This window comes from Chiloscyllium punctatum, chromosome 6, assembly GCF_047496795.1.
Source record: "Chiloscyllium punctatum isolate Juve2018m chromosome 6, sChiPun1.3, whole genome shotgun sequence".
NCBI lineage: Eukaryota > Metazoa > Chordata > Chondrichthyes > Orectolobiformes > Hemiscylliidae > Chiloscyllium > Chiloscyllium punctatum.
Window position 1 is genome coordinate 76,430,029 of NC_092744.1, and position 13,385 is coordinate 76,443,413.

The following is a 13,385-nucleotide window of genomic DNA, read 5'->3' on the forward strand; positions in this document are numbered from 1 at the left end:
TGTGACTCCAGACCCACAGCAATGTGGTTGACTCCTAAATGCCCTCTGGACAATTTGGGATTGGCATTAAATGCTGCCTGGTCAGTGATATCCTCATCTCTATGAATGAATAAAGAAAACAAACTCTTCCAGGGTATATACTAACACCCAGACTTAGAGTTACATTTTATTATCACATGTACTTAAGTGTAGGAATGACTTGAAGGTGCCAGTGTTGGACTGGGGTGACAAAGTTTAAAAATCACACAACATCAGGTTATGGTCCAACAGGTTTATTTGGAAGTACTAGGTTTCAGAGTGCTGCTCCTTCACCTGATGAAGTAGTGGCACTCCAAAAGCTAGTGCTTCCAAATAAACCTGTTAGACTATAACCTGGTGTTGTGTGATTCTTAACTAAGTGTAGGAATGCATGAGTACAGTAAAAGTGTACACAAAATTGCCATTCTCTGGCACGATGTTGGTTACAAAACCAGAATTAATCAAAAAACAGAAACAGAAGAGAGCCAAAAGGTAAAAAAAGAAATGACCTGATCTTAAAGACTAAGCCTTATCTCCATAATGGTATTTGGAGCAGGCACTCAGGCCTAACTACAGCCTGGAGTCTCGGTCAGCCACATATTGATCACTGATGGGAAATACTGAGGCTGCCCTCACTGCTTCCGATTACTGGAGAAGCTTTACCACCGCAGACAGCACCGAGTGCCAGGAGGAGCTGTGTTCTTGCAGTCGCTGCTGTTGCCAGCTTTTACAAATCGAAACAGAAATCATACTTTGTAAAACACTTTTTCTTATCCAATATACTTATTTTTCATTTTTAGGTACATGCTAGTTATTATCCTTTGCATCAATATGTTAATGGGATATCACTACCACTGCATATGCTCCTGGGTGTCTAGGCACTAATTACGTTCTGCAGAGTCAGATCATATGGGCATACGGGACCTTGATGATCACAATTTGTTAACTCTCTATCAATACCATGCTGTTCATGACCTGAAAATACTTGATGAAACAGTGTAAAGGAGACTTTATTCTTTACCTAACTAGTGCTATATTGATTGGTAGTGGTTTGGGCAACATTGGAACCATATACCGTGGTGAGATACAGAAACTTTAGATCAATTGCATTTGCTCAGCCCTCCTGTAAAGTTCTACTCAGTCATAGGTTGTGGACTTTTCCAAGTAGCTGCATATCTTATTCAATGATTAATTCAGATAGAGCAGGAATTGATCCTGTCTGCTTTGGTTTCACCACTTATTTTATCAGCAAAATGTAGAGCAGATTAATGTTAGTCCTTGCCTGTAAAATAACTAACGCTTATTAACCAAACAATTAATGGCTTCTAACACATGCAACCTCCTCAGTCCCCTTATTACTGAGAAACTTTAAAGGAAGAGAAAATATGTGTCTTTGATTTACATTCCAAAGACAACATGAATTAAAAAGTCAAAATACTGATTTTGAAACCCTGGCCAGACAAAGTCCAACTCAATGAGTGGGAATCATGAAGTTAATGTTGATTTGTAAGTGCTTACTGTTACACTGAAGTTTTATGCCTTTCTAACATTGCAATATTTCAGTGAGAAAATGTTTACCTTGCAACAGCAGTTGAAAAGTTGCGAAAACCTGTATTAGGTTTCTGGATTTCTCTTTCAGGCTTTTGTAATCTCTTTGCAAGCCTTGCTCCAACCACTTTTAACCATTTGATTCTTCATTATTGCAAATATTTTTTTTAACTGTTTTCTTTCTTTTCATGTGACTAACAAGAAATTTGAAACTTTGAAACTGAGTCAACATGAAACGCTCACAGATTAGGTAATGTTGGATCCTGACCATGTTCCATCTATAATGAAGGGCTGATGCCCGAAATGTCGATTCTCCTGTTCCTTGGATGCTGCCTGACCTGCTGCGCTTTTCTAGCAACGCATTTTCAGCTCTGATCTCCAGCATCTGCAGTCCTCACTTTCTCCTCCATCTATAATGCCCCTTTACATATTTGTACGTCAGGCGTATCACCAGTTACAGACCAAAGTTTTCCTTTCAAATACTCCAAAATGTTGCTTCACCGTTCACTCCCAAATTAGTTGTGGCAATGTCCGATATAAGTTATGTATCAGCAGTAGCTCAACGTGGTAGTACTCTGATCTCTGTGTCAGGAAACTCTGGGTTAAAGTTCCACACAGGAACTGAGCACGTACAACATGGCTGACACTCCAACACATAACACTGAAGGAGAGTGCATTGTTGGAGCAGCTGTCTTTTGGATTAAATGTGAACCTGAGACATTATGTATCCTCAGGTGGATGTAAAAGATTCATGTCACTATTCTGAAGTGTAACAGGGGAACTGTCATAGAATCTCTATATAGAGTTATAGAATCATACAGCATGGAAACAGACTCTTCAGTGCAACTTGTCCATGCTGACCAAGTTTCCCAAATTAAACTAGTTCCATTTGCCTATATTTGGCGCATATCCCTTTCAATCTTTTCTATGCCAGTATTTACAGTGGAGGAGGATATGGAAGCTAGAGAACTTAGAGAAATAAATAGTGATATGTTGGAAGTGTCAATATTACACAGGAGAAAGTGCTAGATGTCTTCAAATGCATAAAGGTAGATAAGTCCTTGGGACCTGATCAGGTGTAGCTCAGGACGTTATGGGAAGCTAGGGAAGTGATTGATGGGCCTCTTGCTGAAATATTTATATCATTGATAGCAATGGGTGAAGTACTGGAAGACTAAAGTGTGGCTAATGTGGTTCCATTATTTAAGAAAAGTGGTAAGGAAAAGACATAGAACTATAGATCGGTGAGGAGGGTAAGTTGATGAAGGGGATTTTGAGCGACAGGATTTGCATATATTTGAAAGGGCAAAAACTGATTAGGGATAGTCAGCATGGCTTTGTGCATAGGAAATCATGTCTCTTTAACTTGATTTGAATTCTTTGAAGAAGTGATAAAGAAGATTGATGAAGACAGAATAGTGAGCATTTCTATATGGACTTTAGCAAGGCATTCAACAAGGTTAAGCATAGTAGATTGGTTAGCAAGGTTAGATCACGTGGAATCCAGGGAGAGCTAGCCACTCAGATACAAAATTGGCTTGAAGGTAAGAGAGAGAGCATGGTGGTGGAGGGTAGCTTTTCAGACTGGAGGCCTGTGACCAGCAGTTAGACTTAAGGGTCAGTGCTGGGTCAATAGCTTTTTGTCATTTATATAAATTAGTTGGATGTGAATATAGGAGAAACGGTGAGTAAGCTTGCAGATGACAACAAAATTAGTGGTGTAGGAGACAGTGAAGAGAGTTGTCCCAGAGTACAAGGGTATTTTGATCAGATGGGCCAAGGAGTGACAGATGGAGTCCAACCTAGGCAAATCTGAGGTGCTACACCCTGGCAAGGCAAGTTGTAATAGTAGGGTCCTGGGGATTGTTACTGAACAAAGAGCCCCTGGGATGCAGGTCCGTAGTCCCTTGAAAGTAGAGTCACACGCACACAGGGTAGCGAAGGAAGTGCCTGGCATTTTCATTCCCACTGGTCAGTGCACTACATACAGGAGTAATGTGGAAACGGGCCATTCAGCCCATCGAGTCCACCTTACCCTCCGAAGAGTGGACTCACCCCCTCTACCCAAACACTGTTGTCCTGCTTTTCCCATGACTAACCCATCTAGCCTGCACATCCCTGGACACTATGGGCAATTTAGCATGGCCAGTCCACCTAACCTACACATCTTTGGACTGTGGGAGGAAAGCAGAATGCCCAGAGGAAGCCCAAGCAGACAGCCTGGTTAATAGTTTATCCCAAACAATATGATAGAAACGATTACCTTGTCACTGCCACAGTATTATTTATGGGAACTAAATGTGTTCTGGAGGAGAAAGTGAGGACTGCAGATGCTGGAGATCAGAGTCTAGAGTGTGGTGCTGGAAAAGCACAGCAGGTTAGGCAGCATCCAAGGGGGAGGAGAATCGACATTTTGGGCGTAAGCCCTTCATCAAGGGCTTATGTTTCTTCTCAATGTTTCTTCTCAATGCTATGAGTTTGGTTGGAGCCCATGTCCCAAGGACACACAATACATGCAGAGTTACTTTTTGTCAGTACTGGAAATGAGAGCCCCGAGAAGAAAAACAGAGAGATGGAAACAAGGCAAAATGAAGGAAGGAACGATTTGTGGAAAATGAGAGAGAAATCTATTTGCAAACTAAATAAATAAGTTCTAAACTGATGATTAAGTGAACTTTGAACTTCACTAAAGACAGAGGAAAATTAGTAAATGTGAATAAAATGAGTAACTGAATAAATTAAACAAAACAAAAAGCTTTTAAGACCAAGCAACAAGTTCAGATAAAGGTGAAATCAGCTCAGATTGAAATACAGAAAATGTGAGTAATGGAAAATAATTTATTTGAATGCCCATACAATATTACTTTTAAGGACTGTCTGATTTTTCTGATTTAAGCAATAGGCAAACAAATGCTTGCGACCCCACTTCTTTTTCTGCAATAGTGTTAGGTTAACAAAGTTTTATTTGAGTATATCAGAAGTAGGCTGAGTTTTGGTAAATCCTCTTGTGAAATAGAACCCAAACAAACCAATGACAGTCTTATCTATCATTCTGCTCACGTAGTCATTTCTAGACATTATAAAGGAGACAGAGAGCACAGAAATCCTATCACAAGCCTTCGCTGGTTTGTGACAGAAGTCCCACTCCTCTGTTCTTCAATCCACAGTTTGGCAAGATGACTTCTCTGCATGCTGCTTTGCTCTTGGGAATTATTTGTGAGTATTAAACTTAACTGTTCTAAGAGAATTTATCTGAAGTCAGCTTTCCCAAATGTATCATTTATTTTTAAATACATTTATTTTTAACTTTTGTTTTGAGATAAAATTTGCCCTAATTCAGATTCAACTGAGGGCAGGTTTTTATCATGGAAAAAGATCCATGGTAAATTCACTAGGGATTTTAAAAGTATCATCAATTATAAAAAGATCACTTGCAACTGAGAGGATAGGCTTAAAAATGAATGTCAAAATATTGCTGTTAAAGTGAGTGGCAGGAAAGATATAAAAAGTCTTAATTCTTTACTTATAATTTGACAATGAGTCCCAGTAAATGTATTTGGGAAATAGACTTTGTAGATTCTGGCTGAAGTTATTTAAAGTATAATTAGACTGTTAACAACTATAATATAGAATGAAAGTTTTCAAAATCAGTTATAGTTGTTTTTTTAGTGTCAATATATTATCACACTTAGTAAAATGCAACTGAACAAGATAACTGTGCCTTGTTCTGTGTAACATAATTATAGAAAGAATGCACTTACTGAAGTGTGTAGGTATAGACAGAAATGCAGAATTAGAGATGCAGGGAAAAGAAACATTCAGAGATTTAGATTTTTCTTTATAACATTGTTAACATAGACATAGTCATGCTAAATTTACTAGAGATATGCCTTCCCAACTTCTACCTCCTTGCTTCTCTTTAATCTGTATTCCTTGTTTTATGACCTGGTTATGAAAGTGTGGTATATATCAATGCCATAAATATACACTCTGACATATTGCACCTTTTAACCTCCTAACCCTGGGTCTAAGGATTGACTTGCAAAATGTCCACTACTTTCTGATTGTAGTGAAGTCCAGATTTTTACTTGAAGCATGTAACAATATTGAGGAAAAGTATCCTAAAGAAACATTCCATAATTTGTAATGGAGCTAGTTTATGGCAGGCGGTATTGTTAGGATTTCCATGCTGAGTATGGTGCTCATTTTGTCAGAGAACTTTTAAATGATACCGAAGCCCGAAAGCCAGCTGGGGTCATGGATAAATCTCTATGGTGTGTGAAAGTCATGCATCCCAGATTTAAAAACAAAGGCCATACATTTGCCACTTCTGCACTCAACAGCTCATACCCCTCTCCAATTAAATGGCCACATAGTGATAGGCTCCAAAGTGCAGACACACAGGCCTAAGACTTATAGGGTGGAGTTTTCGGTAGGAATGCCAATGTTTCAAGATTGACTACACATCATAGAAATCACTCAGCTCTCATTTCTCTGGAATTCAAAACACAATTGGGGAATTTCTAGCAGGAAAACTCAACGCTCATGGTCAGTTTTATGCCTGGGACTCAAGTTGTAAAAGCAACCTATAGATTTAAAAAATGAGATGGAGAAAGTAAAGGAGAGCTAATTGTTTAAGGATTGACAGTGTCACATTCATTTTTTTTCAACTGGCTAACTTGATGGACAAATCTTGAATGTAGTGGACAGGAAGTGTGATATGTTGGTAGAATCAAAAGTAAGGCATTCAAAGTTCATGCCTGGAACCTTGATTTGGCCTGAATGCAGCCTGTATTTAGGAAAATAAGGTTGATGTGTTCAAAAGGGCCACACCAGAAAGGTAAGTTTTTTTTTAAAAAGAGGAACATCCTTAGAGCCAGAAGGTACAGGAGTGTTTTTGTAACTTCCCTTAGAAATCCTGGGCTACTGTCAGCAACCTTTCCCCTGCCCCTCCTTTACGAGCTGCTACTACCAACCCTTCCCTAATTGTCCACACTCTAGTTATCTCCCTTAAATCACCCTTCATTTGCCTTTCCATCTTGATGACCTCCTCTTCTTGATTATCCTACCTACTACCCTCCCTCTTTTTCTGGTGACTGCCTATTTTATGTTACTTTCGATTTCCCGTCAGAAACTGTCAGGAAACACTGTTTGAAATTGGAATCCCCTTCACCAGTGAATTGCCTTTGACCAGCAAGTTCCGACAGCTCACCACTTAAGTTAGGCTCAAGGCCAGGTTTGACTCAGGCCCACCAGTTTTTAGCCAGCAGTTTATAGCAAAGCGATATGCATTCATATTGCAGGTTTCACCACTCAAAAGTTCCCAAATGTGTTTTACACCTAATTATGCACTTTGTAGTGTAGTCACTGTTGCAACAGCCAATCTCAACACTACAAGTTCTTACAAGTAGCAATATGTTGATGAGATGAGAAACCCTTTAGGGTTGTTGATTGAGGGGTAAATATTGACTCTGGCTATAATTCTCCTGCTTTTCTCATGGGATCTTTTGTACCCACTTCAGAAGGACCACCTTGGTTTATCTGAAAAATAGCACCTCCGACAGTGCATCATTTGTAATGCATTGGAATATCAGCTTAGGCTTTCAGTGTTCAATTCAAGTAGAGGGATTAACCCTTGTGCCAATGCATGAATGGATTTCTAGGCCTGCAAAAGATTGGATGAAGAGATGCATTCAAGGAAGCAAATTACCACTAGATATCTCTAGGGCAAATAGGGATGGGCAACAAAGGTTGGCCCAACCAGTGATACATATTCCTTGAATGAATAAAATAAATGTACACACATATATCGAAAAAAATAATTTATTTTTGGTGACAAATATAGACTGACATTCAATGTACACATATCATTCATGTTTGCTGTTCAAAAGGTGAATGAATAATGAAGCAAAATCATACACATGGACTAATTATCAGCTTGTGATAAAGGCAAGAGTAATTTCTAGTCAAAACAAGATTCAGACACCAAAATGCATAGAATTATAGAAACTGAGAACGGAGATAGAGCCAAATGAAAGAGACGTATACTTCTTTAGCTTCTGCCACTTCAGACAACTAGGAAACGTACTTTTACTGGGCATTGCTGGTGTCACAGGTTAAGTGATTGATAACTGGTTTTGTACATTTGATGCCAATGACTGACTGATTATACAGCATAACTTGTTTAATGACACCCCTAGATATACCAGCCACAATGGCAATTTACTACTCACACCGGACATAGCATTTATTTTCTCAACAACCAATTGTTTCTCAACAACATTGGATTCCCATTTTTCAGCAGTTACATTTTGTAGTGACAAATTAAATAGAATCACAAAAAATATACAGGACGGGAATAGAACATTCAGCCTGATTGTTCTGAACTGCCTACAAGTCCCTCTCTATTCGATCAGCCTCAGTTCAACCTTTCTGCATATTTTTCTATTCCTTTCTTTCTAATGTACTTATCCAATTTTCTTTTAAATGGCTCTAAATTACTTATATCAATCACTTCCTATGGTTGCAAGTACCAGACTCTAACTATTTTCTTGTGAGAAAAATGTCTCCTTATTTCCCTATTGAATTTATTTGTAACTATCTTGTATTTATTGGCCTGATTGTGGATTCTTCCTAAAATGGAAATATCTACTCTGACCAACATATTCATAACCTTTCATGGCCTCTATGAGGTCAACACCATATCAGCTCCCTCCTGCAGAACAAAATCCTAAAGATCTTTAATCTCTCAGTTCCAGGGCTATTATAATAATTCCTTTTTGCATTTTTTCTTGATGCTGCCATGTCCTATTTATAAATGGCATATAGCTCAGCTGAGGTGCAATTCATGTTTGAAATAATTTCACTACATTTAATGAGTTTGGAGAAGATTTTCTCTAAGCATATAAATAGAAAGAGGGCCATAATACCAGTGTTTCACCGGAGGCTCACTGATGACGTAACCTAGTATGGTGAAGAAACGTCTGAAAACGAACCTTCCAGCTCAGTGACCAAACATACATCTGGTCCCTACATTTAAATTCTATATCCCTAGAAAAATTCCAGTGTTCTGGAAGTAATTTTAACTGTTTTTCAACCTGTGTTTTTGATTTTTAATCTTTTATTTATCTGTTTCCCCAAATCCCTTTGCAATGTTACTTTCTTTCTAATATGTCGGTTGTCTTTCTGTTTCTCATCCCATATTGTTTCACCTCACATTTATCAAAGTTAAAAGCCACATTTAGCTGCCTATTCTGCAAGTTTTCTAATATCTTCTTGTACAATGTTCATAATACATGAAAAATTCTGGATAAGGTTCAAGGGAGGGGTGGGCTCAGCAGCAGTTATTAAAGTTTCCAGAACAAGTATTAGGACAGTGAATAGAGCAAGGGTCAGGAATCTAACCTCATGCACAGTCAATAAGGGAAAACTATGAGAAGGGAGGGCAGTCAATGCAGGACTGAGGATGTTGTACTTAAATGTATGCAGTATGTAAAACAACATAATTCTGAAAACACTACATTCTTATTAAAAATTGCAATAGAACTGTACATTTGAAGAGAATCATTTTGCTAAATTTAGCTTTAATGATACCAGGTATGAATATTAGCTTTTCTAAAGCTAATGTTGTGGGAATCACAATGTTGTGGGAATTACAGAGACAGAGCTGCAAGATGTTCAGGGCTGGGAACTAAATATCCAAGGATACACATCCAATCGAAAGGACAGGTAGAGGGGCAGCGTTGCCTTGTAGTAAGAAATGAAATTAAATCAATAGCAAGTGACATAGAGTAGAGTTGAGGAACGCAAAGAGAAAAAGATCCTAGTGAGAGTTATGTACAAGATGTGGGGAGGAAAGTAAATCAGAAGGTAGAAAAGGCATGTAAGAAAGACACTATTACAATAATAATGGAGGACTTAAATATGCAGATGGACTAGGAAAATTAGGTTGTTATTGGATCTGAAGAAAAATAATTTGTGGAATGTCTGAGAGTTTTTTTTTGGAGCAGCTTGTGGTAGAGTCCACAAGGGAACAGGCAATTCTGGATTTGGTGAGGTGTAATGATGCAGACTTGATTAGGGAGCTTAAGGTGAAAGAATCCCTTGGGGGCAGTAACCACAATGTGATGGATTTACTCTGCAGTTTGAGAGGGAGAAACTCAAATCAGATGTAATGGTATTATAACTGAGTAAAGGTAACTACAAAGACATGAGGGAGGAGCTGGCCAGAGTTCATTTGAAGAGGAGCCTAGCAGGGATGATGGTGGAGCAGTGATGGCAGGAGTTTCTGGGGGAGATCTGGAGGCATAGCAGAAATTCATCTCAAAGAAGAAGAAAAATACTAAGGGAGGATGAGGAAAACTTGGCTGATAAGGGAAGCAAAAGAAGGCACTTACAATGTGGTGAAGATTAATGGGACTCCTTTAAAAACCAGCAGAGGATAAGTAAAAAATCAATAAGGAGGCAGAAGATGAAACATGAGAATAAACTACCTAGTAATATAAAAGAAGGCTGCAAGGTTTTTTCTCGATACCTAAAATTAAGAGGGAGGCAAGAGTAGAATTTGGAAAATGAGACTGCAGAAGTAGTAATTGGGAACAAAGAAATGGCTGAGGAATTGAATAGGTACTTTGCATCAGTTTTCACTGTGGAAGACACCAACAGCACACCAGAACTTCAAGAGAGTCAGGGACAAAGGAGAGTGTGGCGGCCATCACTAAGGACAAGGTGCTGTGGAAGCTGAAAGTTCAGAACATAGATAAATCACCTGGGCCAGACTACTGATCAGCACTCTAAAGGAGATAGCTGAGGAGATTGTAGAGGCATTGTGGTGATCTTTCAGGGATCACTGGGGGTTGTCAGGGAAGTCATAAAGGAGTGGAAAATAGCTAATGTCACACCCCTGTTTAAAAATGGAGGAAAGTAGAAGACAGGAAACTATGGCCGGTTAGCTTGATTTTGGTCTATGGTAAGATTTTAGAGTCCATTATTAAGGATGAGATTGTGGAGTACTTGAAAATGCATGGTAAAATAGGGCTGAGTCAGCATGGTTTCATCAAGGGGAGGTCACACCTGACAAATCTGTTAGAATTCTTAGATGAGTTAATGAGCAAGTTAGGCAAAGCAGAGTGGACGTGATCGATTTGAATTTCCAAAAGGCCTTTGACAAGATGCCGCACAGAAGGCTGCTAAATAAGGGGAAAAGTACAGGCATGAATACAAGATTTGCTGACTGACAGAAGACAGAGAATAGGGATAAAGGGATCTTTATCAAGATGGCAGCTGGTGACAAATGGAGTTCTGCAGGCGTCAATGTTGGGACCACAGCTATTCATGTTTTGCATTAATGATTTGGATGAAGGAACTGAGAGCATTGTTGCGAAGTTTGCAGATGACACAGGGATGGGTGGAGGGACAGGTTGTATTGAGAAAGGGGGAAGCTGCAGGCAGACTTAGGCTAGAAGACTGGGTAAGGAGGTGACGGATGGAATACAATGTGGGAAGGTGTGAGGTTACACATTTTGGTATGAAGAATAGAGACATAGCCTATTTTTTAAAGTGGAAAGTTTTTAGAAGTCTGAAGCACAAAGGGACTTAGGAATCAAAGTTCAGGATTCTCTTAAGGTTAACATATAGGTTAATTAGAAAAGCAAATGCAATGTTAGCATTCATTTCAAGAGAGCTAGGATACAAAAGCAGAGATGTACTGCTGATAAAGGCTCTGGTCAGACTGTATTTGAAATATTGTGAGCAGTTTTGGATTTCCTATCCAAGGAAGGGTATGCTGGCATTAGAGGAGGTCTGGAGGAGATTTAGCAGAATGATCCTGGGGATGATAAGTTTGTCATATGAGGCGCAGTGAGGACTCTAGCTCTGTACTTGATGGAGTTTAAAGGGATAGAGGCATCTGACTGAAACTTACAGAATACCAAGAAGTCTGGATAGAGTGCATGTGGAGAAGATGTCTCATGAGTAAGGCAGACTAGGACTCGAGCTTCAAAGTGAAGGGACAACCCTTTAGAAATGAACTGAGGAGGAATTTCTTCAGCCAGAGTGTGGTTAATCGGTGGATCTCATTGCTGCACAAGGCTGTGGAGGCCAAGCCGTTCAGTCTATTTAAGACAGAGGTAGATGACTTCTTGATGAGTATGGGGATCAAGGGTTACAGGGAGAAGGCAGGAGAATGAGGTTGAGAAACATATCAGCCACGATCAAATGGTAGAGCAGACTTGAAGGGATGAATGGTTTAATTCTGCTCCTATATCTTATAGATCTTATATTGCATCTCTTCTCAGAATTTACAATAAGCTGCAGTTGTGTGTGACATCTGCAAAATTTTAGACTTAAATCATGTAGTGAATGAGCAACCATCCCAGAATTGATTCCTGTAGAACATTTTTTTAAACCTTTCTTCAATCTAGATAACTACTCTCTGTTTCTACTCTCTGTTTTATATTTTCTGAACCCATACATGTTCAAAAAATAAACTGCATTAAAATCATTTGATTAAAGGTCAAAGGCTATGCAATTATTGTCACTTACTGAACTTTCCAATTTCTTTATCAGGATTTTGTCTGCAGTCTTCTTGTCAAGCTTAGCTTTCTGAAATTTGATAGCTCTTCAAATATCAGGGTTTTATGAGCTTTAGCGATAACAATTTATCTTTTTGTAATGTTAAGGCGTTTTCTAAATTTACACTAGTGCTGTTGGTAGGCTAGTGGGGAGGTATGAGGAAAAATAATTTTATATCTATCCCTGGACAGGAGTCCTTGGTTTGCGTGATTTCAAATGGGGCACTCCCAAATTATTTTGCTTCCAAATGAGAAAGAGAGGACTTGTCTCCCCCTCTTCTGTCATTGCCCCCTCCACCTCGGAGAGTCACAGGCTTAACACAAGGGGACCCTTCCCTGGTGGATACCTTTCTCAGTTACAATGTATTTATATTTTAAAGGGAGTCAACATAATCAGGCTTTTGTGAAGAAAGAGTGAACCTATTAGTAAAATGCGAGAAAGAATAGGAAGTAACACCCATACACAGAATAGAAATAAGAAGTGAAGAAACACAAAAAAGTTAGTAAAGGATATATGAATTAGTCTGTGTCTCCTCACATGCAAGCTTAAAGATCTTTTTTCATGCTGTTATGTGTTTCTTCACTTCTCACTTCAATTCTGTGTACGTTTGTTACATTTTATTATTTTCCTTGTGTTTTACGAACTAATAAATCCACTCTTTTTCTTACCCAAGAAAACTGGTTAAATTGACTTCTATTAAAACATAATTACATTGGAACTGGGAAGGATATCCACAAGGGAAGAGATTTTTTGTCTTAAGTTAACCTGTTTGTGACCATCCAAGGTGAAAGGGCTTATTCACTTGTTTTGGACCAGGTCAGACCCCCTCAAAACATTTCAAGAAGGTAGCCCAGACCCTTAATTTTCTAGTTGGTGTGAAGTGGATACTCCAGGAGTGATGCAGTTGGCCTAACCACTCAGTTTTAAACAAAACAGAATTTATTTACAGACAACTGAATGAAACATGAACAAAACAGAACAGAATTTAGAACATCTTAACTTATCTGAAAATCCAATTGACTATCATAACATAATGATGCTGTTTCAAATGCCTGCAACATCCCATAACACTCCCTTGACAAAAATGTGCATTCAACCACAAATTCTTTCAGGAGAGATTTTGCAGAGAGTGAGAGGATCAGCATGAGCTATTTCTTTGGGTCCAGCAGCTTCTCCGGGTTCTCAGCTAATAACTTGACCTGCAACTTCAAACAGACTGCTTGCTAAAACCAAATCAACTAAACACT

At 38.8% G+C, this 13,385-nt stretch overlaps 1 protein-coding gene across 1 annotated transcript in view; it reads left to right on the top strand.

Annotated features, from left to right (window-relative positions):
- The first annotated feature begins 4,610 nt into the window (after positions 1 to 4,610).
- The window catches only part of LOC140478439 (uncharacterized), a 119,161-nt gene continuing 110,386 nt past the window's right edge, over positions 4,611 to 13,385 (top strand). The window contains exon 1 of the mRNA XM_072571703.1: positions 4,611 to 4,782. Coding sequence (XP_072427804.1) covers positions 4,743 to 4,782 — 40 coding nt within the window. The 5' untranslated portion in view covers positions 4,611 to 4,742. The remainder of the gene's footprint in view (positions 4,783 to 13,385) is intronic.